Source organism: Urocitellus parryii, chromosome 10 (assembly GCF_045843805.1).
Source record: "Urocitellus parryii isolate mUroPar1 chromosome 10, mUroPar1.hap1, whole genome shotgun sequence".
In the NCBI taxonomy this organism is placed as follows: domain Eukaryota; kingdom Metazoa; phylum Chordata; class Mammalia; order Rodentia; family Sciuridae; genus Urocitellus; species Urocitellus parryii.
The window spans coordinates 711,320-738,301 of record NC_135540.1 but is presented as its reverse complement, the minus strand read 5'-3'; the positions used below and the strand labels follow the sequence as shown (position 1 = coordinate 738,301).

The 26,982-nt window shown below is 49.2% G+C and overlaps 1 protein-coding gene across 2 annotated transcripts in view; it reads right to left on the bottom strand.

Annotated features, from left to right (window-relative positions):
* Positions 1 to 8,319: 8,319 nt before the first annotated feature.
* The window catches only part of Usp53 (ubiquitin specific peptidase 53), a 59,862-nt gene continuing 41,199 nt past the window's right edge, over positions 8,320 to 26,982 (bottom strand). For both annotated transcript variants that reach the window (XM_026380539.2, XM_026380540.2), the window contains 4 exons: positions 26,190 to 26,910; positions 25,186 to 25,262; positions 14,594 to 14,690; positions 8,320 to 12,955 (listed from right to left, as the gene is read on the bottom strand). In XM_026380539.2, coding sequence (XP_026236324.2) covers positions 12,061 to 12,955; positions 14,594 to 14,690; positions 25,186 to 25,262; positions 26,190 to 26,910 — 1,790 coding nt within the window. In that variant the 3' untranslated portion in view covers positions 8,320 to 12,060. The remainder of the gene's footprint in view (positions 12,956 to 14,593; positions 14,691 to 25,185; positions 25,263 to 26,189; positions 26,911 to 26,982) is intronic.

Here is a 26,982-nt window from a genome sequence, read left to right as displayed (position 1 = left end):
AGTTGCTTCTGTAAGGTCTAATCTTGGGTCCTGATGAAGCCAGATTTAAAGACAGATAGTTAATGTAGTTAGTAAATCTAATATGGAGTAAAATCAAGAATAAAGGCCATCTTGAGAATGGAGTCCAGAAAAAGGGGAATTGAAAAAGTCCCCGAGGCCCAGAGCCCATCCCAGGAAATGTTAATGAAGCAGCTTCCAGCAAACAAAGCCCTTCCTGCCCAGATTACTCCTTGGCCCAGGGGTCCCCCACCTTTTGGGCCTTCCCACCTACATTCCATCACTGCAAGATAACAGGACAAAGGACAGGAATGCATGTGACAGGAATGTGGGAAACCTGAGTCAAGACTGTAGCTCTAAAAAAGGGAAGCCCTCCCCCTCCCAGGGATTCCACCTCTTGGTCCCCTTCTTCCTCTGGGAGAAGTCTTTTCTGCTGTCCTTTAATAAAGCTTCCACTTTCCACTCTGACCTTGCCTCTCTGGTGTAATCCTTCAGCATCAGGGAAGTAAGGACTCAGGGGTAAACAGCAGTGACACCGAGTCAGAAGGACTTCCTGCCTTCAACTGTTCCTACCTCCTGAGCTCTAAGAGCTCCAAACTGAAACCTGGGGGCAGGGAGAGCTTAGTGTCTTCCAAGCTGCTCCACTTTGTCTAATTTTCTCAGTTCCTGAAAACTTCACCCTTTCAGACAGTAATAAAGGTATAAAGGCAAAAGGGAATTATGTGCAGGGCCACTAAGAACTGCTACCTGATTGCCCTCAGTGTTCTGGTGAACAGAGTACCTGGGACTGGGTAATGCATAAACAACATGAACCTCCTGGGAGCCAGGAAGCCCAAGGCCAAGGTGCTAGCAGGTTTGGTGTCCAGAAAGCGCGGCTTTCTGCTTCCAAGATGGTCCCTTGCACATGCACACTACATCCTCTGGAGCGGAAAAATTTGATGGTATATAATTATTCATAGTATTCCCTTATAATCCTTTTTCCCCCTATAAGGTTGGTAATAATTATTACACCTTTGTTTTGGGTTTTACTTGTGTCTTCTCACTTTTTATCAATCTAGCTAAAGGTTTGTCATTTTGTTAACCTTTTCAAAGAACCAACTTCTGGTTTCACCAACTCTTCTTGACTGTTTTTCTGTTCACTATTTCATTTATTCCTCTTCAGTTTTATCATTCCTTCTGACAGCTTAGTTAGCTCCTCTTTCCTATTCCTCAAGGTATAAAAGAAGATAATTGAGAACTTTCTTTTTAAATGTGCACTTATAGCTATAGATTCTCCTCTGAGCACTGTCTTCACTGTAACCCATAAGCTTTCATATGACGAATTTTAATTTTCTCATGAGGATTTCCTTTGTGATAGCTCCTTTGGCCCATTAGTTGTTTAAAGATGTGTTAGATTTCCACATTATTTGTGAATTTTCTAGTTTACCTTGTTATTAACTTCTAGTTTCATCTGTTTGTGGTCAGAGAAGATAGATACTCTGTACAATTTCAAACTTTTCTAAAATTATTGAAACTGTCTTGTGGCCTGATATATGGTTTATCTCAGAGAACGTTTCGTGCACATTTGAGAAGAATCTGCATTTTGCTGCTGTTGGATGGAGCATTCCACATGTCTGTTAGTCTAATTAGCTTATAGTTTTCAGATCCTCTATTTTAACATTTTTTTTGGTCTAAACATTCTACCCATTACTAAAAGTGGGCATTGATGTTTTAAAAATTTTTGTGCAAGTGTCTACTTCTCTCTTTTGTTCTACTGCTTCGTAAATTTCGCTTTAGCTTGGCTGTTATATATCTTTGTCTACTTTTTAGAATTCTGACAAAATTATTATAGTTTCTGCTTATTATCCAATGATTCCATTTTGAACATGGGTCACCAAGGATGATTTTCTTACACAGATCTCAAGGAGGACCAGAAAAAAAAGGGGGACATATTTACAGATATGAACATTAAAACTGAGCCTCATGAATAGAGGTCTGAAGCCACATTCACTACTTATCTCTTCACTTCATGGTTGTCCTGGAGTGACCCCTGAGGAATCACAGAGCTCCATAACATTTGTTTTGAAAAGAACTGTTATAAATTGTTAAAATCCTTTGACATTTACATGCTGAGTAAATGTGGCCTAATGTCAGAAATATTTACATAGTAATTTTGGCTTAGATTATCTCATTTATTTTCAAAATAACTTTCTTTACAATTCCCACTCAATGCATTTTCATTGAGAAAATATGGATAAGCACAAAGGATAAAAATTATCTGTGACCCCATTCCTAGAGATAATGGTTGTTAATATGTTGACATTTCTTACACTTATGAGATAATTCTAATCCTGGTTAATATTTTATATATGACAATTATGAATCTGGCATTTATTGACATAGTCCTGCCTATGCTGCTGTTTTCTGTGTGGAAGCCTATGATGTAATTTGATGAGCTATGACATGTCTTAGATAACTTTCCAATGACTAATGACTGTATCTCATACCCTTCAATAAAACAAGCAACAGGCTGATGCTCAGGTAGGTAATTAGCTTAAGATTTCAAGCTGTGAGTGCAACATCTTTCTCACCTAAGCAACCAGTTAAACTCTGCCCTACTGAAGTTGTTTTTAAATATTAAAAAGCAAAAGAACTCCTTCTTTAACTTGAAATAAAATCTTAAATGGAATCCTAAATACAAACATAATCCAGTTCTTCTCGTCTGTACGTGTGTAAAGCAGGCAGGGGTAAGGCTGGTTAGTCTGTTCAGTCCTGTACTGCCTGGCTGTCCACATACCCAAGTCATCATGGAGAACTTCAGAGCTCTGGGACAGAGTCTGAAAACTCCACGGCTCTTTTAGATGTGCTCAGCTGGTTTTTCTAATGAGCTGGATGGCTACTGCATCTATATCATTTATGAATCCTCAGACGATGTCTGATGCTCAGTATTTCAAGTATTTCCTAAAATTAAAGAAGGAAAATCTGTCAGGGGGAATGAATTAACACATATCCATTATTAGTACTTAAAAAACAACCCTCAGAAAGTATCTGAGCTTAGTGATCATTACACTATTATATTCTAAGAGATAACTCATTAGGTATTTTTTGATCAGGACTGTTTTCTTCCATTTTCAGGGGCACTGTCTGAGTGATGTGGAGACAGCACAGACAGTAAAAATAGTCTCCCACCCTCAAAGAATATATAATACTCTAATACTGAAGATATCTGAGATAAAATTAATAAAAGCTAGCCAATGTGCCACACATCATATCAAGAAAATTTCAATTGAGTTTGAGGAAAATAAAAATCTGAAAGATGACTCATAAATTAGAACAAGTCTAATTTATAGCACCATGAATGCAGAGAGAAATAATATATACTAAAGGAAGGCAAAAAACTATGGAAATAAACACTTCACAGCCTTGGTCTTGAGAAAATAACCCTCCCTCCAGGAAGAAAGCATGGCATACAAAATACCTAAAGACAAGTTAAATGTAAGTTTTTGCAATTGGTTTGATAGAAATACTAAGAATGGAGAGACCAATGTAAACTGTAGTGAGGAAACCATGAAGCTGGCTCCTGAGTTGGGTCTCAAAGCATATGTAGGACTTAGATGGGTGAGGAAGCACTACGGTTTAACAGGAACAACAAGCACTCAATGCAGAGGCAAAAAGGGAAAATAGTTTCCATGAGGAAGGTGGCAGAAAGCACTCTAGCTAGAGAAAAAGTTGTCTGCTGGGTCCCAGGCTGCCCCAGTGGGGTGGAGCCCAAGAAGTGCCTTCAAAGGCGGGAAATGCTAAAGGCCAAGATGAAGACAAGACAATGGCTGCATCTTAATAATGGTGACAGTATAACTTGGGAAGAAAACTAACACTGGTTAAAAAAAAAAGGGTGGGGGATCACATAATAATAAAAGTGAGACCAGGGGAAGAGGGACCAGGGGGGGTGGGAGGGGAGAGAAAGGGGAAATACTGGGGAATGCTGGTATATTGTGTGCATGTATGAATATGTGACAATGAATCCCGCCATTAGGTCTAATTAAACTGTGCCAATAAAAATATAGGGAAAAAAAGAGAAACTCTCACAGGTATGGAATGACAGAAGAAAACAAAACAAAATGGACAAACAGATCCAGAAGACAGAGACATAACTGTACCAATCAACAGGATCTCTGTTAGGACAGGCACCCAATCTGAAAGAGGAAAAATAAAATAAATATGAGAAAAGAGTTTAAGACACATATTTTTGGATGAAAAACCCATTAACAAAGTTCCGCACTGCAGGAGCAGTTGCTCTAATACTAGTTCAAGTCGTACACGATCATGAGCATGCTTCATCCTGCCTCAGTGGCCTGAGAGTGGTCTAAAAATCCGCATTATCGTCTAAAGTCCACCACCTGCCTCGGGTAAGAACTGCTTCCTCCTCCAGTCTTTAGACTTCCCTCTACTTCAAAACACCGCGGTGCTGACCTGGCCCTCTCCACGCCAGCCCCGGGGAGCCGAGTGGCCCCAGCTCAGCACTGACCAGCTGCACCTGATGGCTCAGTCTGCAGGCCCGGCGCATTCTCTTCCCGGGGATGAGGGAGGAGGTGCAGGCGGTGGGGAACGCAGCGCTCACGCAGGACTCGGTGCCTGGGTTTTGTAGTCTGCTGCTTTATTCCAAATTGAACTGCTGTTGGTGACACAGGGACCCCCACGACCTCCACCTTCACTCTGCGGGGAACGACCCCGACAGAACGCGGGCATCTGTACAGGGTGAAGCTGCACACGTCTGGGTGACCCCTGCCGGGCCACCGGGCCGGCCCACCCCAGCGGCCCAACGTCTCTCGGACGCAGGGACATCCGGGGCCTTCGGCTTCCGCGAGGCCACCTGTGCTCCGTTCCCGTCCGGCCGCGACCCGCTGCCCCGCTGAGAGGAAGCCAGCCTGCGACCGGTCCTGCTCCCCGGGGACGCAGTCACCGGGCCGGCCCTCGGCACGTCTGCCCGGCCACCCCCGGGACCCGGCGACGGCCGCGGGGCCCGGAGGCCGGGCCGGGCGGCTCGCGCGGGCCACGGAGCCGCGTCTGCGGTGGGTCCTTTTCGGTGGCCTGGGCGGCACTGAGTCCGCCAGGGCCACCCGGCTGCCGGAAGGCCACCCCAGCGGGGCCCCTTGACGCCGCTGGAGCCAAGGGCGCGAGGCCCTTCAAGGCGCCGCTCGCGGGGTAGCCGGGCGACCGCGCCGGCCTGCGCGTGCTCCCCCGGAGAACCGAGCTCCCCACGCGGCGGGCGCACTGACGCCTCGAAAGCGGAACGCCGAGCTCCGCCGCCAGCGGCCGCAGGGGGAGGAGGTAGGCGGCCGCCGCTTCCGCTTCCGCTTCCGGGCGTGGCCGCGGCGCCTGCCTCCCGTCACGGAGGCGGCCGACTGGGCGCCTGCGCGGGGCGGGGCGCCGGGGTTCGCCTCCCTGGGCCGAGGCGCGGTGCCGCGTTCCGCCGGCGTCGGGCTTCCTGAGGGGTGGCGCGGGGCAGTGACGGTCCCGGAGCTCGCGGCAGGATGGAGGCGCGCGCGGCGAACGGCGGCCGGGGACGGCGCGGGCCCGGGGCCCCGCAGGCCGGGACCCACGGGCCGCCGAAGCACTCGTACTGGCTGGACCTGTGGCTCTTCGTGCTCCTGGACGTGGTGCTCTTCCTCTTCGTGTACCTCCTGCCCTGGTGAGCCGGCGGGAGGTGCGGGGCGGGAGGAGCGGGGCGGGAGGTGCCGGCGGGAGGAGCGGGGCGGGAGGTGCCGGCGGGAGGAGCGGGGCGGGAGGTGCCGGCGGGAGGAGCGGGGCGGGAGGTGCCGGCGGGAGGAGCGGGGCGGGAGGTGCCGGCGGGAGGAGCGGGGCGGGAGGTGCCGGCGGGAGGAGCGGGGCGGGAGGTGCCGGCGGGAGGAGCGGGGCGGGAGGTGCCGGCGGGAGGAGCGGGGCGGGAGGTGCCGGCGGGAGGCGCCGGGCGGGAGGCGCGGGGCGGGAGGTGCCGGCGGGAGGCGCCGGGCGGGAGGCGCGGGGCGGGAGGAGCGGGGCGGGAGGAGCGGGGCGGGAGGTGCCGGCGGGAGGCGCGGGGCGGGAGGTGCCGGCGGGAGGAGCGGGGCGGGAGGAGCGGGGCGGGAGGCGCGGGGCGGGAGGCGCCGGGCGGGAGGCGCCGGGCGGGAGGCGCCGGGCGGGAGGCGCCGGGCGGGAGGCGCGGGCGGAGGCGGGCCCCGGCCCGGGCCAGGCGGGTCGCGGGTGGCCGGCCTGGCCGTTCCGGGAACGGGCTCCCACCCGGCTCTGCTCCCGGGAGCCCGGGCTGCCGCCCGCCGAGCCGAGGGCGCTTAGTATCGCTGGCAGAATGCAGGCCCTCGGTGTTCCTGGGCACCCGAAGATTGGCAGGGCATGAAATGAACTTGGGGGACAGCAGAGCAGAAGAGCTAGGCCGGTGGCGAGAACAGCTCTCCCAGCTCCCAGCCTGACGGTGTCAGGACAGTTCACTCCTGAGATGTCCTCTTTCCCCAGCCCTGTGCCTGAGTTTTGGCAGACGCGGGTACGTCCCGCTTCAGTGTCTGATTTCTTTGGTGGCGTGGAGAGTAGGAGGCAGAGGGCCGCTGGGGTGAACGGTGAAGGAAGGGTGTTTATAAGTCCTCCTCCACAGGCTTTCCTAGAGTTTCCAGCCCCTCCCGCCCCATTTTTAGTAGAGACCAAGGACAGGGATTTTGTTTGTTCGTTTTTATTTTTATTTTTAATAATGACCAGAATTCTCAGCTCTGGGTGGAAAAATGGAACTTGAAAACTTTCTACACCATTTAAAAAAATTCTTGGGGGGGCTGGGGATGTGGGTCAAGTGGTAGGAGCTCCCTGGCATGTGCTAGGCGCTGGATTCGGTCCTCAGCACCACATAAACATAAAATAAAGATGTTGTGTCTACCGAAAACAAATGAATATTAAAAATTCTCTTTTAAAAATTCTTATCAATATGTAAATCATTTTTGGGATAGACCTGTGACAAAAACAAGTATGATTTTCAGAGGTGGCATAAGATGCTAAAATGGGCAGACACAGGAAACATTGGTGACAGATGTTTGTTTTTTACAGATGGGTTTGCTGACATCCCAAGATCACTGGATTCTGGAGTGAATTCTGAAAATGAACTACAGTTTTCTTGAACAAAGAAGATGGGATTGTGCTACTGCAGAATTTCAAGTCTCTAAGGGACCATCCTTTCTTTTTACATATTCTTCTAACTCATTTGGGGAACTACTAAATGAATGGTGATCTCATTCATAGCCAAGTTCCTAAAACTAAATGCAGTGTTTCACATTTAAACTCTTTTCAAACACCTAATGTCTTTATAGGGGCTGGTGTAGAAGTAAAATTTGTACTTCAAAGCTTAGCATATTCACGAGAAGACAGTAATGTCTTTACTGTTGTAAGGGTTGGTCTGGGTTTAATTCAGTCACACAATGAGGTGAGGGAGTTGTAAATTCCAAAATTATTCAGGAGAGAGAAAAGGACTGGTGTTCTGAGATTGTGTAGAGGCTGTCATTAACTATTACAATAGAGTCCACAATCTATTGGCTCTACATGTACTTAGTTTTTAAACGGTCGGTTGGGTCACAAAGGAGGTGGCATTAGATAGTGGAAAGCCCGCCTGCATGCCCTCTTGAGCACCCTGAAACAGGAATGTTTCAAGCCTGGTTTTTTTTTTTTTAATTATTGTATTAGGTATGCTTGTGTCCAAAACATTTGCTTTCATCATGCTTGTAACTTATTTGAATGCCTCTGCTGGCAGTGTGGTATTTACTCAAACTACAGAGCCCTCATCTTTGGCCACAGCATTTTAAACATAGTTGTAGGCCAGACAAAAATTCTTTCCTTTGTAGAGATTGTTCTGTCTTCTTAAAAATCTAATTGGTATTAAACTCAAATCTAATTGTTATTTAAATCCAATTATTTCACTGATCTGGGGTGCTCAGCGGGCATTTCACCAGAAAGATCACGGGGTTTGGCAGATGTGGACTGTGTGAAGTGGTCCCCTCCCTGTGGTCGAGGCAGAAGATCCAGGGAACTCTGCACCCTCTGCCTTTCAGAAGGGTGCTCAGGGTTAGGGTCAGGCCTGGAGTTGCCCTTGGAGGATCCGTGGGCCTGGTGACTCTTAGTTATGCCTTCAGGGTATTGTTGCATTCTGTGGAAAGTGTGGTTGAAGCATCAGGAACAAAAAAGGAGATTGTACTGAGTGTAATAAATGATTATGACCTGCTTTTCTGCTGCTAACAATTTTATCTAATAGACATTTACTTACATAGCTGAATTTGTTTTTTCTCAGCAAATTATCTGGTGGTAAGGTTATAAAAAGTTTAATAGTTCTTATGTAGCTTACTGTTAGAGTACCCACAGACTTGTAATCATCATCCCTACCACCTTTCTGAGCCTAAAATTGGCCTACTTTCACATGTTCTGAAAATTTCTAGCTTAGCCAAGATGGAGAAATCTTACAATGTGATGGATAATCTTTTGTGTGTCAGTTTGAGCTAAGGATCCAAGAAAGCTGGTAAGACACTGTTCCTGGGTATGTCCAAAGAGATGTTTCTGAAGGAGATTAGCATTTGAACCAACAGAGCAAAGAAAGATTTTCTCCCAATGTACAGAGCATCATCCAATCCCATGAGGGCTGGAGCACTAGAAAGGCAGAGGAAGGGTGAACCGCAACATCAGTACTCCTGGTGCCTGGGCCTACAGACTTGGACACCAGTGGTTTTCCTGGGCCTCTGGTTTGCAGTGGGCAAGGCCATGGGACTTCTGAGCCTCAATAATCACATGAGCCAATCCCTCATACTAAGTTTCTATATAAGCTGTTCTTTTTTCTGGAAAAACTTCACTAATGTGCTGATATATTACATGACTAAATGGTGGCAGCATGAAGGCCCGGATCCTATTCAGATGAGTAAGAAACCATACTCGCCACCAAACTGCTCATAGTGCCCATATTTTGGAGGCTTTTGAAGTGTATAAATGGAATGCCATAAAGTGTTGGAAACTTGCTACAACAAAAAGACATCAAGAATGATGTGATTTTAATTGTATAAGTTCATTTGCAAACTCACTTTTGATTTCATGGAAGTAAAATGAGATTTAAAGTACTATTTGAAATGAATTGGCTTAGCAGTTGTAAGGACAGTTTTAAGGGTCTCTTTACCTGGGCTGGGATTGTGGCTCAGTGGTAGAGCACTCTCCTAGCATGGGCGGTACCCAGGTTTGATTATCAGCACCACATAAAAATAAAGGCATTGTGCTGTGTCCATCTACCAAAAAAAAAACTATCTCTCAAAAAAAAAAAAAGAAGGATCTCTTCACCTGAAAATTTTAGCATATAAAGAGCACTAAGGGCTGGGGCTCAGTGGTAGTATACTTACCTGGCATGTGTGAGGAGGCACTGGTTTCGACACTGGGTTTGACTTTCAGCACCATATATGAATTAAAAAAAAAAAAAAAAAACCTAAGGTCTATCAACAATTAAAAAAAAAAAGTACCAAATGACCCTAGAAGGTATGGAATTGCATTTGGAAACCCCGGATGGCTATGGTCAGTGAGGGTATGTAATGTAGGTGGTGCTCAAAGACAAGGTAAACCAGGGCCACTGGGCCAAATTGGGCTCACTGCCTGTTTTTATAATGAAAGCCTCTAAGCTAAGAATGGTTTTTACCTTTCAAAATGACTGAGAGGAATCAAAGGCTTTCACAGGAAAACCAGCAATCCAATTCCAGGGTTGGGGCCCTTCCCTGTGCATGCCACTGCACAGTGAGACCAGCTGCTACCCAGAGCTCTGTCCTTCATTGCCTGGCTCTGGCACTACACTCTAGACTGGACAGGTTGAATCAGGAACACCTGGCGTGACATGAGCAGTGATCCCAAGTACCCTGGAATTTTAAATTGACTTCCATTTCCCTTAAACAGGACACACGGAAAGGGGAGGGGGGAGAGACAACTCACCAATGCAAAATTCAACCATGTTAACTTAAAACACTTTATCTTAAAAAATTTTGAACCAAAAAAAAAAAAATGATTTTACATGAAAATATAATTCTGAAGACAAGTATTTTAAACATTTCAATAATGCTTGCTTGTATTATAAAAAGTTATAACATGAAAATATATAAAAATATTAACAGGCACCTCAGAAGTAGAGACTTTACAGGGGAATGAATAGCTAGTATGTATGCATTGAATCTACTTGGAGTGCTGAATCAACAAAACCAAATGGTTTCTAATTTGTTTAGTACTAAATTACATAACTGGGGAAGTTTCTTAAAAACTGAATAGTAGGTTAAAAGGCAAAATTGGATACTGCTATTTAATGTTTGCAACTAAACTGGATGTTGAAAAGGTACATTTAACTTATTAAATCAGAAATTAGTGTAAATGTTTCAGTTAATATATTTCAAACTGGACATCTTGACCAAATTGAAGTTAATATGAGCCCACACAGTTTTTGAAAGCTATTAAAAAATACTTGAAGCCCCATCTTTAGTATTTTACATTATCAAAGCAGCAATGAAAAACATTGACATTTCAGATACAATTCTATAAACCTTACATTACTTACAAACCTTCCATTATAAAAACTTAAGTTTTCTTAAAAGATAAAAATTTGATATTCAAGTATTTCTAAATTGAGAGCATATAAAAAGGTAAAAAAGGCTGGTGAGAATGTCTACAGGCAGAAGACAGTCTGGGTGGCCAAAGTCGGAGGGCTAGGGTTAGCTTTTATAATCAATTATCTAAAAGTATTCATTTTAACCACTTACGTTTTGGAAAAATTTAACACGATTTATGGAATTGGCCAAGACATTAAACTTGTTAGTTTACTGAATTATAAATTCTCAATTCTCTGGAATAGACACTATAAAACTATTCTCAATCCCAGTCAGGTTACCAGCTTAGTATAAAATAAACTGACAACTAAGGAGAGAAGGGAGTTGTTCTGGCTCCTAAGTTCACCATGTGAAACCCCTATAGTTTTTAAAGAGAGCCCTCTCCATGAAGGCAGCCGCGGTAAGATGATGTGAGGAGAAAATTGGAAGGGTGCCCAAATCAGATACCCATTTCATTAAGATTAACCCTCTATATGAGAGACAAAGTTAACCTGGAAGCCTAGGTAGTAAAGTGAGTTGACAACCTAGGAGTGGAAGACTGCAGCAGAGAGAACCTGGGCAGTTTGACAGTCCCAATTAACAGGACTCAAGGTTAATTCCTAACATTGGTTATTAGCAGCCCAAAGCAAATGTAACCAAAATAAAAGTCTTTCACATTTCACGTAAAATTAGGAAAAAAAAAAGTAACAAGATAAATAAATATACTTAAGTTTACACTTTTGACTTCTCAGCTCGTGGCCAAAGCAATATTTACGAACACATATAATGGTTAAAGGCCTATTTACGTTAGCCAGATACTCTGAAGATATATGTTCTAGGAGAAAAATTAGTCCTGACCTTGAAATTTGAAAAATTGTTAATCATTAAGGCAATTTCCCCCAAGATTCTACAAAACTCAAGGTCATTTTTTTTTTTTTTTTTAAAGACACTTGAAGGGCCCAGGCGTGGAAGAAATCGGGAACAAACTGGTGAAACCTGTAGGCTACAATCAAAAAGTGCTCTTAAAGGCAGACTCTGCTTTGACCTGACAACCCCTGTGCTGCTGGCATGCAGACGGGCAGTTCCCGTGGAACTGGTCAGTTTGATACTATGGGTCTACTAGCCATGTTAGAGGGGGACAAATCTAATTTTTATTCAACTGTTACATATGACAAATAGTATTATAGATTCCCTGACTTGCTATTTTTCAAGGCATGCCACGATATTCAAAGTGAATTTCCAAAATATCCAGTAATTGATCATTATAGAGCAAAACATTTTAACATTATATTTATATTCATTTGTATGTGTGTATGCATATATATGATTTTTAAAATGCCACAGATTTGATTTTCTTGGTCACTAGGAATATCTTAATGGCCTCTGAGAATAAGCTGGTGGACTCCATCATCTACCTGCTACAGTGCATGCTGGACTTGTGGAAGGGCAGGGTGGGCCAAGGCCATCATGTGACAGGTCCTACGCTTCTATCACTCTGAGTCGGTGAAGGGCTGTGACAAGAGCCAGTCTTCTCTGGAAAGCAGAGCTTGGGCCTCTGATGGTATTTCAGTCTGTACGTATCAGTCATGCAGCTGTCAACTGAAAAATAGGTAGTTAATGAGACGGTCTCACTTGGGCACGGAGAACTGGAGTCCAGTTCTGGCTGGCAGAGTGCATCATCAACTGTCGTTGAGTTTGCCTGAAACCCACAAGCTGCAGAGTTGAACAGGCAGGGGGCTCTGCTGCCCGTACGCAACTTCACTTGAAGGGTGTCTCTGCATCTCAGGTGGTCCGCATGTGTACTGAGTTCTGAACCTGGCTCTGACACTGCGCTTGGCCTCGTGGGACCGCTGAACACCCCTGAAAGTCTGACGTCAGGCACAGACTCACTCCTCTCCGACTTTGGCACACTAGTAACAGCATGTTTCTTTGGTGGCAATGCGGGTGGCAGAAGCTGACAAAGAAGTTCTGGCCCCTGGCAACCATCACATCGGCAGGCTGGCTGAGCCACAGGTTCCGTGGAAGGAGAGTTCTCACAGTAGCATGGCCCTATCCTGGTCTGCTGCGGAGCAGCGTCCGGCTTTGGGCCGACAGCCCTGGAACGTGCAGAACGGGATGAAGACGGGGAGGCCACTTCACTACTGTTCACTCTCTTTCCAGGCGAACTGTCACTGAGGTGAAAGGGCAAAGCTGCCCTCTCAGAATGTTCTCTACTAAGCCACTCAGACAAGCGGCCTCCATTCGGTTTTTCAGATTCCCGATGACCTGACTGGTGGGTGTGCTCTCTTGCAGTGTGGTCCTTGAGTATTTGGGGGCCAGGCGAAGGAAGGAAGTTTCCACTGGTTTCATGGGCATGTGGCCTAAAATACAAAGATCAAAGCAAAGCTGACACACCTTCTGCAATAGGTGAAACTAGGGAATAAGCGTTTCTCCATTTTGGTTTTTCCAATGCATGGTTCACATCATTTCTGCAACACAATAGAAATGGGAATATGATGCCACCCACACTATGCTAATGCTCACCACAAATGCTCATCACTACCAGATCCATATTTCTTCTCTTCTCTTTTTGTGTGGTGCTAGAACAGAACCCAGGGCCCTGTGTAGGTACTTGCGACTGATCTGCACTTCCACCCGCAAATCACATTTCTCACCGTTAGAAACGTACTTTAAAGTTCATTTCACTGAAATTACAATTATCAGTGATGAAATACAGCACAGAACTTACGGAAAATGCTACAGACAATTCCGTACTCTACACTGTTCTCGCCCCTTTCTAATACTGAAAGGCAACAGGGATGAAGATGTTTAAAATCTTATATCAACACTTTAAGGATGGTGAATAATTAATTTAATTCAATCAAAATTATCTTTGATAAAGTAATAGCTAATTCCTAAGGTGGAGATAAATCATATGTTTCAGATTTTTTTTTTTTTTTGGTAGCTGGGATTGAACTCAGGGGCACTTGGCCACTGAGCCACATCCCACCCCTATTTTGTATTTTATTTAGAGACAGGGTCTGAGTTGCTTAGCACCTCACTTTTGCTGAGGCTGGCTTTGAACTCACGATCCTCCTGCCTCAGCCTCCCAAACCACTGGGATTATAGGCGTGGGCCACCGCACCCGGCTATGCTGCAAATTATTTGTTTCATGATTTCTCCTATGAATTTTTCCTATGAATTCATAGAAGTGAACTAGAGAGGAATGGCTAGGTAGATGCACTTATCAAATCTCAGCTCCACTGCTTTGAGCAGATGACTTAATGTCAACCTCAAATTTTCTCATTTTTAAGATATAGCAGTTCCCCCTCATGCACGGTTTCAGTTACCCACGGTTGACGTCAGTCTGAAAACACTGACTAGAATATTCCTAAAATAAATGACCTGTGAGTTCTAAATCGCACACCCCTGAGTGAGTAGCTGCCCAGTCTGCTCAGCCTCAGTGCCTCAGTGCCCGCCCGGAGCACTCAGGTCTGCCTCGGCGCAGGTACACATGGGCTCTGAAGCTCAGCAGTGATGCTCCAGCCGTGCAGAAGCTCAGCAAGGTGCTGCCCACGGGAGGGAGAGCAGGACGTCTCCTTCAGGGAAATTAGAAGTCTGAGGTTGCCATGATCTAGACTCTTCTGTACAATCTTGAAGGAAACACAAAGTCGTGCTGGTTTTGCTGTCACATCTCTAACAAAGTCACGGCCACGGGGCATGACAAGCGCCTGGTATATGCAAGAGAAGCGCAGCGCGTGGAGGGAGAGCTTGGTGCTCTCTGAGGTTCTGGGCACTCACTGGGTGGGATCCTGTACCCTCCTGCCCTGGCCGTGAGGGGCCACTGTGCCTCTCCCCCTGGCACCTTGGAGGCCCGCTGCCCACGGGTACAAACCCTCCAGTGAGTCCCACTGTTCTAGGGGAGAAAGGCAGATCTATGCCTTCCTGATGAATGAAGAATCCCTATACCACGGGCATCCACCAGGAAAGGGCTTGGCATTCCCAAGCGTCAGCATTACCTTTTCACCAAATGACTTTTTACTTGCAGATGTGATCCTGGGTGGAGCTCAGGGGATTTACAGCCTGCTTCCAAGTCCTTATGTTCTCTTCTAAAATCTGGGTTGAGAGGGAAAAAGAGGAAAACAAAATTATTTAAATGGTCTTGTAGAAATTATCCCATTTATTTATTTATTTAATATTTATTTTTTAGTTTTAGGTGGACACTATATCTTTATTTTTATGTGGTGCTGAGGATCGAACCTGTGCGTCACGCATGCCAGGCGAGCGCACTACCACTTGAGCCACATCCCCAGCCCTATCCCATTTATACTTACGTCAAATTTTTGTGTAAACCAGGCAATTCTCTTCTAATTTAAAAACAAACAAAAATGAATTCTTGGAGACAACTGAAAACATCACCCCTTTTCTGAACTAACTCCTTTCTGCAATATCAGTGATTCCTGCGCTGGAGGGCATTCCTGCTGGGTCACGTGGAACTCTGTGTTCCCTTATAGGATCTTTACTGAGAAAGTGCCCTCAGCCAGCTTTGCACCACTGTGAACAAAATACCCAACACGAGCAGCTCAAGAGGAGGGAGGCTCCTTGTAGCACCGGCTCCCGGACATTCAGTCCTCCTCGGCCAGGGCACGGCTCTGCGCCCCAGGCCAGGCAGTGGGTCTCAGAAGAAGGGTGTGATGGGGCAGCACTGCTCCCCTCAGGGAGATGCCCCCATGACCCCTCTACAGCCCTGCCCCACCTGCCTACGGCCACCACCCAGTGGGTCAACGCTGGCCTGCACTGATCGGGCGACAGCTCTCACAGCCCCTTTCCCCTCTGAGCATCCCTGCATTCGCAGGCGCGCTGGGGAGGCCTCCTACCCCCCCACAACAGTGCTGAGGTCAGGTGACCCGGGTCACGATGAATCCTCTAACTGTGGGCTGGTAGCTTTAAGCAAGCCTCTTCCTCATTCACAGTCAGTTTCCTCCTTTATGGAACGGGATAATAACACACTTTAACTGCTTCACAGGGTTCTCGGGAGGGTCAGTGAATTACAGGGTGGGACGGAGCTATGACCACACAGAGATACCCAGGAGCTACTTCTCACGAGTTGTCCATGGGTTGCATGTGGGTCACCGCGCACTGAAGCCTAGTGGATAGAGACATCTGGTGTCTGGGAATGACCAGTGGACATTTTCTTTGGTCATTTCCCCAGACACACAGTGAATCTCTATCCTGCTCTACCAAGACCCACACAGCACCTGAAACGGGTATTATCATTCTCAAGTCGGGCGCCAACAGAAATGCCTGTCAATCAGCGGGATCTCCTGACTAACGCCAATCCTGGAGTTCAGCCAGCTCCCCTGACCAACTCCCATGGGACAAGGGACCCTAAAAATCCCTTTTCCTGTCCCAAGCCCTTCCTTTCCTGCCATGAGCCCCATGACACGGTTTCTCCTTAGGCCCTTCTCCTGACCACTCTGTCGGTCTGATTGAATTCCACCCGGGATGAGTCTCAAATAAAGCCTCCTTCAGTGTCTTTTTAAATCTGCCTCCTTTGGTCGCTGCCCCCTTGCCTGTCTCACAGGTGTGACGGCCAAGACGCCAATCAACCTGCTGACTGCAAGACATCAGAAACAAGACTCGGCCTAGAAGCCTTCTCCCCGCGTGGCATGCAGCAGCTTCCATCAACCCTAGGAGCTCTCTTTCCTTAGTCTAGTTCCAGCTGAAGCCAGAATCAGTTGTAGAGACAGGAAAATCAAGTCAGCTCAGGGGAGTCAGGCCAACCTTGCCCAGGGGTGAAATGTTATTCCTGCAGGGCCCTTCCTCCACCCCCCCTCCAGCCTGTGGCTAAGGTGGCCCGTCCCAGGAAGGGCCCCTCCCTACAGGGATCAGAAGGTTGTTGGTGTCCTGGGCTGCTCCACCCTGCCCTTCCCCTTTCGGCCCACCTGTTTCTCACCTTTGGCCATCCCACTAGGCATTCCTGGGCCCAGTCACGTAGGCAGGAAGGAGAAAGATAAGGGAGAAAAGGCAGGAGAAAGGAAGCCTAGGAAACATAAAAAGGGCGAACACCGCGCCTCCTGGGATACCAGGACCCAGCTGTGGCCCCCTCCTCCCTCCCTGGAGAAGTCTGTTTCCCCTTTTTTAAAACCTGCTTTACATGCTTGCCTCCGCGCTTCTCTAAAGTCAATCTCCAACACGGGAGTCACCGGCCAGCGCCGCATCACAGCTCTTGGTGGATGGGACGCATCAGGGGCTCTGCTTTGGTTAACACTTTTCTGACTCTGTTTTGTTCCTCTCTCATCATTTTAGACTTCCAAGTTTCCAGGTGGCTTACACCTTTCTTGGCAGGAAGAAGAACCCCCAGGAGACGCTGGCAGTCACCCCTGTTAGTTTACGTTACTTAATGTCTACAGCAACCTTCTGAAGGAATCCTAGAAGTTTTGCAGATGAGGAATCAGAGGCTTAGCCAGGCTAAGGAGTGATCCAAGATCTCTCGGCCACCAAGGAACCATATCTGCATCGAGTCACGCCAAACCCTGAGGCCCCAGCTCTGATGTGCAACAGGCACCAAACCAGTTAGACATTAGTTTCAATAACGTCACGAGAGAATCATATGCAGTTGGACTCGTGAATCCACGCCTGGTCGGCGTGAGGTCTCAGACTCAGAACCCATCATTTCACCTGCTGCCTCCTTTTCAACCACAGCTCCTGGGACCAGGGCCTCCCACAGGGGCCACCCTGCTGCTGTTGCCCTTGCAGGACACTGGAGGAGGGTCCACAGGAGGCCTCTGACACTGTCAATGCCCAGAGAAAAACACTACCCACATCAAGATCCCGCTCTACAAAATAGTACTTCAAAACAGCTCTCAAAAAAATGATCTTAACACATCTAAATGAAACTAATTTCCTTGTCAGGGGAAGTAGATCCAACCAATTGCACTTGTGGGAACTAAGGACTGTTTCATAGGGTACAGATGAAGGGAGCGGAAACATCCGGATTTTTTTAGGAGTTTCACCTACTAGTGTGACAGTAGGAGCAAATGTGACTCCATTTTGTTTTATGGCTTCATCCTGTAAAACCACCATGCCAACTAGAAGGGTCAGGCCTGGGGCAAGATTTCTTTTCCTTTTCTTATAGAAACCTTTAACATTAGCAACTACCTAATGGGGTATTGTTTCTGTAACTAGGTAAGGGGGCTCTGATTCTGTAACTGGGGTAACTGGGCTAACTGTGATTGGTTAGGCTTCCCTCTGCTTAACTGCACTGTCCTGCTTCTGTAACCTGGCTGGCTTGCACTGGCTGGACCCCCGAACATCCCTTTTGCGGTTTTCAGGCTTATAAGGAGCGCCCTTGCAATGTTTCAGGGCTGATCAGGGGAACAGCTTTATGTTCTGGTCAGCCGCCACCGGTGTGCTTCAATAAAGGCTTGATTCGATGTTATGTGAGTGGTCTGGAGGTCCTGGGACGAAGCTTTAACTATAACACTAGCATCCCAGTTTCTGGGACAGCAAAGGCTTCATATCTGAGAATCAACTCCTTCATTTGCTAAGCAGGAGGGACCTGCAGCTACCATTCACCCATAGAAAAACTGCATGAACCAGGGTATAAAAGCAACACAGAAGTAACTTCGGAGTTTGATAAATTTGTGAGTGCCACACCACTCACCTGTCTTGGAAACCAAACCCAGAGACTGCAGAGTGAGCCATGTTCCTACAACATGAGTACAATTTTCAGAAGTTTTAGGATGTACCAAGTGTCACATTATCCAATGCAGCAGTTTCCAAAGTGTGGCCACGAGGGCCGCCAGGACTCCCCCCCAGGACCCCCCCCAGGACCGCCCCCCAGGCTACGCAGTCCAACTGCTCTCACTCTGGCCCCCAGAGGTCACTGTCTCCAAGTGCGCTGACATTCACACTGGAGAGCAAACCAGTCAGACAAGGCTGCCAGCGGGAGAGGGGAGCGAGTCCCGGGACCAGCAGGGACTGTGGTCTTCAAAAGCCAGTTTCACTGAAGCACGTTTAACGAAACAGGACAAAATGCTTCGTTCTATTAGTTAATGTATATGTTTTAAGTTATTTTGGTGCATGAAAGAAGGAAGCATACATAAAGCACTTTTTTTTTTCTTCTCTTTTCTGGTGCTGGGGTTTGGACCCAAGCATGCATGCTCTACCACTGAGCAACATCCCCAGTGTTTTATTTTGAGATGGGGCCTCACGGGATGGCCCAGGCTGGCCTTGAACCTTGCTTCTGTTGCCTGTGCCTCCTGAGCCACAGCATCACAGGCGTGCCAGCCTAGTGGGCTTGCACGAAGTGCCCTTGGTGCCTATCTTGATATGACGGCTGTTTCAGGAACAGCACTCATGGGACAGTTTGAGCAGTGAGCTGCACCCAGCAGGTTTGTCCATGGAACCCACTTCTACCCCAGGAGATGCAGACCAACTGGGCACTCAGACTTGGGTTCTGCAGAAATGCTCTTGAAAATGAAGGAAGCGAACATGCCCCTAAAGGAAAGGGCTGGTGCAGTTCACCCCAGCGACGACGCGCACCTCTGAGGGAGAGTCAGACAGCCTTGTCAACAGTGGGGACTGACCAACTGTGCCTGGTAGCTGTGGGGACATTAACCAACGGGGTTCTGAAAAGGGAACAGCACCGGCACCGGGAGACTAGCGTGGCCTGGCAAGACGGGTTTCCCAGGGGACGACACAGGCTGGAAGCTGTGCAGCAGAACGGCCCCCGGGGCGTCAGGGAGGCCAGCATCTGTCACTGAGCTGCAGCATCAGGGTCACCTCCTGTGGGTCCAGAGCCCTCTGAGCCAGTCTGGAGGGCACTGCCTGTGGTGGCGTGCTGCAAACCAAGAACCACCGTCTTCCCACCCATGTGTGGACAGATGAGCACCAGAGCAGGCGACGGCCACAGCGGGTGTGAGCAGCGGCAGACGCAGTGGTCATGCCAGGTGTCTCGGGGGCGGAAGACTGCCAATCCACCCCAGGCATCTCACGGGTAGTGTTTCCTGGGAAACAGTTATTTTCCACTTGAAATGTTATTTATGTCAGCATGTAACAGCTTTATCCTTCTCCACGTGTATTTCCTAACGACTCACAGAGCAAATACTAATGACCTAATCCACAGAAACAAAAGTCCTCTGCGGTCACCAGTGCTCTCTCACAGTGCCCAGAGACCCAGAGGCCAAAGGGCCTGAGAACGCTCTTCTGGCTGGCTGTCGGGCTGTCCTGAAGCCTGCCTCACGAGGGTCCTGCTAGGCAGACAGAGCCGCGGAGGGAGGTCGTGACCATGGCTGCACAGTGGGCAGCAGCTCGAGCCCAGATCCCACCCCAGCCCAGCAGGCACCTGCTGCATGCATGCCCACAGGTGGCTCTTGACATGCTCTACTGACACCTGGCGGCTGGTCTGGGCATCAGATAACGGGCATAGACATAAGCAGGTGCCATGTGGCCAGCATCAGCCTGACCACCAAGCAACCGCAGCCCTTCTGTGCAGACCTGCCTTCCTGTGCCTGCAGCAGCCCTCCCCAGGCTGACCACCTGAGATGCTCTGTGATCTCTAAGTTGGTCCTCTGGGCACCTTAATTCAAATGCAGTTTACATATAATTGACTAAAAGATATAAAAATCACTTGATGCAGCAAATCTGCACTTGATTATGATCAGACTCTGAAATTAAATCCTGGAAGAATTGACAAGAAATAAACTAAAGCTGGGTGTGGCATTGTGCATCTGTAATACCAGCTACTTGGTAAGTTTGAGACCAGTCTTGGCAACTTACTGACACTCTGTCACAAAATAAAAAGGGCTGGGGATGTAGCTCAGTGGTAAAGCACCACGGTTCAATCCCTAATACCAAAAAAAAAGAAACAAGCTAAGAAGTTATTGACCCTGGTTTGAGCATTTCACGTTGTACTAAGAAACCCAAACATCATTTTGTACCCAATAAATATAAAACACTATAACTTATCAATATATGATAAAAATTTTTAACAAGAAAATATACTTCATCCTTACAAATAATGACTTAATTCTACCAAGGTAACAGCACAGTGGGCAGCAGGAGGCACTGACGGCTTAGGGCTCTGGCAGGTGTGCGCCAAGAGCAGTGCCTTCAGAATCCCAGCGGCTTAACATCAACACGTTGTTCCGCCCTGATGCTGACCAAGACGCTCTGTCTGCAGAGCCCTGCAAACCCAGAGAATCTGATCGAAACGCCAGGCCAGAAGACTCTTCAGTGTTAAGACGGGGGCTCTAACTAATGCTACCTTGAAACTGCATTCAAAACAATTCTACAGCACAATACTCAAGAAATCAAAAGGTATGTTTTACCTAAAAAGATGAGTTTATAAGTTAAAAGGTCTCTGAGCAGTAACACCTAACTTCGGTCTAGATAATGCAAGCTTTACTCTTGGGCAGAGAGATTTCAGAATATAGTGGCAATTATTAGTTTAACGTTACTACAAACCCTAAGCATTCGGAGCTACAGTAAGCGCTGTAACTCCGCAGTGCTCTGCTGTGCCTCGGCCTTCTCCCCTTCTCTCCTTCTCCACATCTGTACTTCCTTCCCTCTCTTCTGCACTCTTGGTGTCTGGCCTCTCCATGTGAACCCAGCCTGGCACCAGACAGAGCGTCAGACAGAGCTTCTCTAGGGACCGTCTCTATGCAACGCAGAGCAAAGGTTTGACAAACAAAGTTCACTTCTTCCCTTTTATCTCTTTTTAATTTTACTGTAATCTCTTTTTTTCCTTCAACTTTTTGTTTGGGAGTAGCTCAAAAAGTTCACAGAAGTCTAATGATGAAAATCAGCATGACGAAAACCTGTTGTTTAACCCAGAATCACCTAATGTGAATACTTCACATTTTTTGCCTGAACCACACACCACGGGCTCACGGCCACACGTCCGTTCTGCCTCAGCTGCTTCCACGTCTGATGTGCCTCCACGGCTCCTGCTGCCCCACAGGGAATTCCACTCCAAGGCCACACAGACCTGCAGCCCGCTCTCCACCAGCCTCCATGTGGGGTTTTTCCAGAGAAATTCCCTCTCCCGTGTGCTCCTGGACCTTCTGGCCCCCACAGTGGGCACTGCAGATGCTCGCCTCCTCCTCAGCAATGCCCAGCCTCCCACGCTGTCTGGGTTGCCCCACACTTTCCAGCTCTGCCGAGTGCCCCAGCCGTGGCCCTGCCACGACCCCCAAGCCCTCCCGACCTCCAGTTCCTAACAGTTAGCAGGTTCCTAACTGCCTCATGGGATCAGCCTACCTATGCCACGGCCTCCCACGTTCCTCTTCCTGTATCACCATGTGGCAGGTGGAACCAGCTTTGGAGCGCCCCACGAGGCTTGCTTCCCTCCAGTCACTCACGCTGTTATGTCTGTCACAAAAGCCAACTGCACAAGTGCTTGAAGCCTCCCAACTCGCTGCTGTGGACACAGCTCTCTGCTGGGATGTACATCTCCACCAAGCAGAGTCTCTCCTGGGATGAAGGTCAGAGCACGCCAGCGTCCTGCCTGGAGGCCTGCCAGCCCGCCCAGCCAGCCTGGTTCCCCAGAGCCCCTGCTGTCCCCCACGACACCCGAACGTGCGAGCCAGCTGGTGTGTGCCAACATACGGCTCTCTGCAAGCACGGGAGGGCTCCCTGACCTGCTGCTTCCTAACAAGCTACCTCCTCGTCCTTCCATCCTTCTCCTTCTTGTAGGTCAAGGCACCTGAAACTCTTTCCATTAGAAACTCATTTTAAAAGAGAGGCTAAAATATCTCACATGCACTGTGGGAAGTTCAAGCATTGCTACGGCTCCAGGCAGCATGAGAAGGGTCTGAGCAGAACCCACTAGCATGGGCTGAGCAGAGCCCACACCTGCGCGGGCGGAGAAGAGCCCACGTGGAGCCCACACCTGCACAGGCTGCGGAGGTGATGTGACAGCGCACTGTGAAAACATGCAGCACTCACTGGGCAACACGACGGACTCCACTTCTCCACCACCACGAGCACTCTAATACTAAAGCTGCGTAACGTCACAGAAAACATAAAAGACAGACACTCGCAAGGCTCCTTGACTTTGTGGTCTCCTGTTGCTCCCAGGGGACTTCCAGTCCAGAAAGACTGATTCCAGGGCTAAGGCTGGGGCTCAGCAGTAGAGCACTTGCCTCACAATATGAGACCCTGGGTTCGATCCTTAGCACCACATAAAAATAAATAAGTAAAATAAAGGTATTAAAAAAAAAAAGACTGATTCTAGAAATGGCTGACAGCAGACTTACTTGCAGTGAAATAAAAAAAACACTGGATGACACAGTCACTCAGAAGCACGTCTGCCTCGCTAAGACAGCCAGTGATTGGCACATGGTCAGTCACAGAACTGTGTCTGGCTCATGGGGACAGAGAGTGGGTGGGGAGGTACAGGCCAGGACCAGCAGGCAGTGCTGCCATCTGCAGGGTGCAGCCCGACCAGCAGGACCCTGCCGTTGCGTGAGACGGGGAGACTGCTATCAGAGCTGCACCCCGGAGGCCGTCACATGGACGGTTAGTGCCTTTGAAGTGGCACCCCTTTCTCCACTGAAAAGTCTTAACTGGGCCTCTCCAGAAATCTTCGCCCAGCTGATTTTAGGACTGTCAGCAAATGAGCCCAATGTAGACAACCTTCCTAGTTTTGCGACACCCTGTTTACTTGGCCACTGGCCGAGAAGACACCAGCACTCCAGGTGCTGGACACCCCCTTACTAGTTTTCACAAACATATTCAGTAGAGTTCTTTGAAGAAGTGTGCAAAGAAGGCCTCTGGCCTTGAGCTGGGCTTCACAGAGATGTCTACGTTTTTAAGATAAGTTACAAGTGGGCTCCATGGTAACAGCTGGCAGGGGGAGGAAAGAGGGGAGAAGAAGCTCCCCCCTTCTCAGGTGTTGTCCTTGAAGGGTTAATGTGCCCAAAACAGTGAAAGAAAAAGCTGTGAACTTCTGCAGACTGTGAACTTCTGAGCCCCTCCCCTTACATGCTGGGTATAAAACTCTGAAACTACCTCAACTCAGGGTTCAGGGGATTGATTGATTATAGCAAAAGCTGTGCCCTCTGAGCCTGGATGCAGCCAAATACAACTGTTTCCTGATATCTTCGGTGCCTGGCCTCGTTTGTCCCTACAACACCTTGACTAGGGGTTTCCTCTGATAATATCCATATGGTGAAAGCAAAATAATTTAAGGAGTTATCGCGCTCAACCTGGGAAAACCCCGCCACAGAAACGGTAGGGAGGGCTCAGGCGCGACCTTCACCACACACTGTTCACAGCTGTTTGCTTCTGTGGAAAGCCTACCCCCTCCTAAGTTCTGAACCCTGAGGCGTGTCCCCTGCAACTCAGGCAGTGCTGTGCCCACGTCCCTTGGGTGACTCCCAAGGCAATCCCACAGCTGCCAGCATTCCAGGATCCGTTCCCAGCCCACAGGCCACCCACGCAGATGCCCACCACTGCTCACTGTTCCCAATCTCAGCTCGTCCTGAAGCTGCCACCGACCTTCTCCCCATGTTCCCTTACCCCTAACTGGAGCTGCTGCTGCCGCCCCTGGCTGGCCTTCAGGCGGCCATGAACCTGCACTTTCTGCCCTCCCCTCCTGATGCCCAGGCTGCCTGTGAGACTCACCAGCGGGACATGAGCCGGCTCTCCATATGGCACCTCCTCCACCTGCCCCCATGAGCCTGGACCCAGTGCTGCCCAGGAAGCCACACCACGCCAAGGACGGTCAACACTGAGCTCTCCAGTAGCCTCACAGTGTGCCTGACCCAGCTGCCGACCCACCCACCCGACCTTCTGCCTGCAGCAGCTGCTCCTGCTCCTGCTCTGGCAGCCTTCGCCCCCGCCCTGCTGGCCCACTCCTGCCCTCTCCGTCCCCCCGGCCTGCTGGCCCACTCCTGGCTTCTCCGTCCCCCCGGCCTGCTGGCCCATGCCTACCCTCTTTATCCTTATTCCAGGGGAGACCTGGACACTCTGCCTGTCTCACGTGCCTGCTATTTTGAAAAACGGGGGATGGTAAATCAGAAAGACCAACAGTCCTTGGGCCACAGCCCTGAAACCAGAGGATCATGAGCTTCCCCGTGGCAAACACAGAAACGTGCCCCTCGAGAAAGGGTCAGGTGGCAAAGGCTGCTCAGGGCCATTCCTGCCATGGCCAGTCCAGCCTGGGAGATGGGGCCAGGACCACAGCAAGGTTCCCAGGGCCCCTCACACAGGAGCCCAGTGCAGCTGCCACCAGGGAAGAGAGTTGAGCGTTTCATGCCTGAGCCAGCTGCTTAGGAGGCACAGAGAAGCGCTGACAAGCACAGCCAGGAAGCCACCAGGGGGGACACTGGGTCACCAACTACAGAGACTGAAAGCCAGAGCCACGTCTGGGCCACAGATGTGAAAACCACAGCAACAGACCACGGAGACGTAAGAAGGTCGAGTCTCCTTTTTGCTCCTATTACAACGTGATACGTAAATTTAAAAAAATGCATTATTGATATTTCAAACTTATTTTAAAATAATTTTCATAACCATATAGGATTTTCTTTTAGGTCCATGGTAACAGAAAACATTAACTCATCAGGTCTTGTGCAACTCTCACAGACTGCGTCACACTCACCTTCTGCGTGGCGTCTGCTCTGGTGGGAGGTGCAGTCCGCATGCTCTGCGTGTGGGCTGCTCATCGTGATCTGGTCACTAGAAAACAAAACACGTGTGGAACACGGGGTGACTGTGGACCCTGGTTTGATCTAAAGGAAGGGAAGGAAGGAGCATGGTGAAGTCCCATTCCCCACGCTAGTCAGGGCCCAGGGTGCTCCATCCCACCCACACCTCAGCAGGCGCCAAGGCTGGGACCACCCTCCGCCTCCAGCAGGGAGGGGAGATGGGGCGCGGAAGCAGACTCAGGAGCCCCCGCTGCAGAGGTGAGGCTGCACGTCCCCTCCTCCCTCCCATCTGGCCACCTCTCCCGAGAGGTCTAATAAAATCACTCCCCATGCAAAGCTTCCTCAACTCTTTACAGAAATAATTCTTTTAATAAAACCCAAGCTGCTGAATTCTATGAAACCCAGGCACCGGGCAGAGCTGCGTCCCGTCACAGTGGTAAGGAGACGACTCTTCCGGAACTCGTCGGTGACAGCAAGAACAGCCCAGCTCTGAGCTGTGTTAGAGATGAGATAACCAGGCTCGCAGACTTCAGAATTAAAGCTTCGACTTAATAACCAGGGAGCTGGGGCTGTGGCTCAGTGGCAGAGCGCTCGCCCAACATGTGTGAGGCACTGGGTTCGATCCTCAGCACCACAAAAATAAATAAATAAATAAAGGTATCCATCTATAACTAAAAAATCCCCCAAACAAAAATAACCCAGGCAAGACCCACAGAAGAAACGCACAAGGAACAGGGATGGAAGCACTGGTACATTTCCATACTTTTCAAATTTCCTAAAAACAAACAGTTCTTATTTCTGGAGTCGGTAACTGCCTACCAAAGCCCGGGGTCCTCAGTGTGCAAGAGGAGCCAAACCACGTTCTCTGTGCTCAGCTGCTGTTATGCTTAACTGACCCCAAACCAATGGCCTCACACCACGGACAGAAGAGGGTGGAGGGAGCCCCCGGGTCTGTTACCTGCAAGTCCCTGCTTCTCCAGCAGCACCGCTGGTCACTGCTGGGCCACCCCCGTCGGCAGCTGCCGCGTCTAGGCTGGCAGACCCGTTGCTGACGTGGTCGCTGCTTTCATACCCAGACTCGGTCCTCTGCACCTGCCAGCCGTCACCAGGAACCCCACGCTCCACGGGGCCTGCCCTGCTCTCTGCTCCCTTCCCGCCAGAGTCCAGGGAGCTCCTGCTTCCTGTCTCCAGCTTCCCTTCGTCCTCGTAGATGGTCACCAGCCCTTTCTGCTTTGTGCTCTGCTTGGACCAACTGCCACAGGTCTGCTCCTGGCCCCCCTGGGGTCCATGGCTGATGTCCGCCTGGCGCCGTGGGCTGTGCTGCCTCTTCCCACTGTCACTGAAAACGCTGTCCACATTCAGGGCCTCCCTCAGAGGCCTCCACCCTCGGCCCCGGCTCCGGCTGCGGCCACCATGTCTGTCCCGAGAGCTCTGGCTGCTGTCTGGGCCACACCCAGCACCGCTGCCCTTGCTGGCCGTTCTCTCTCCTGGAACAGGCGCCTGGGACTTGCTGGGACTCGCTGTCTGCCCAGCAGCTCGACTCTGAGAGGCCACTCGCTCCTGTCTACACGGCTCCTTCCCTTGACTGTGGCAGAGCCGAGCGCTGTCCTGTCGCCTGAAGTCACTGGAGGCAGGTGGTGACCCAGGCTTGACATGTGAGAGCTCCTCATCAGACATACCTTAAAAAGTGACCACAGTCAAGACATGAATGGACCTCCCCACACAGCAACGCTGCAGTCACACGCTGAGGA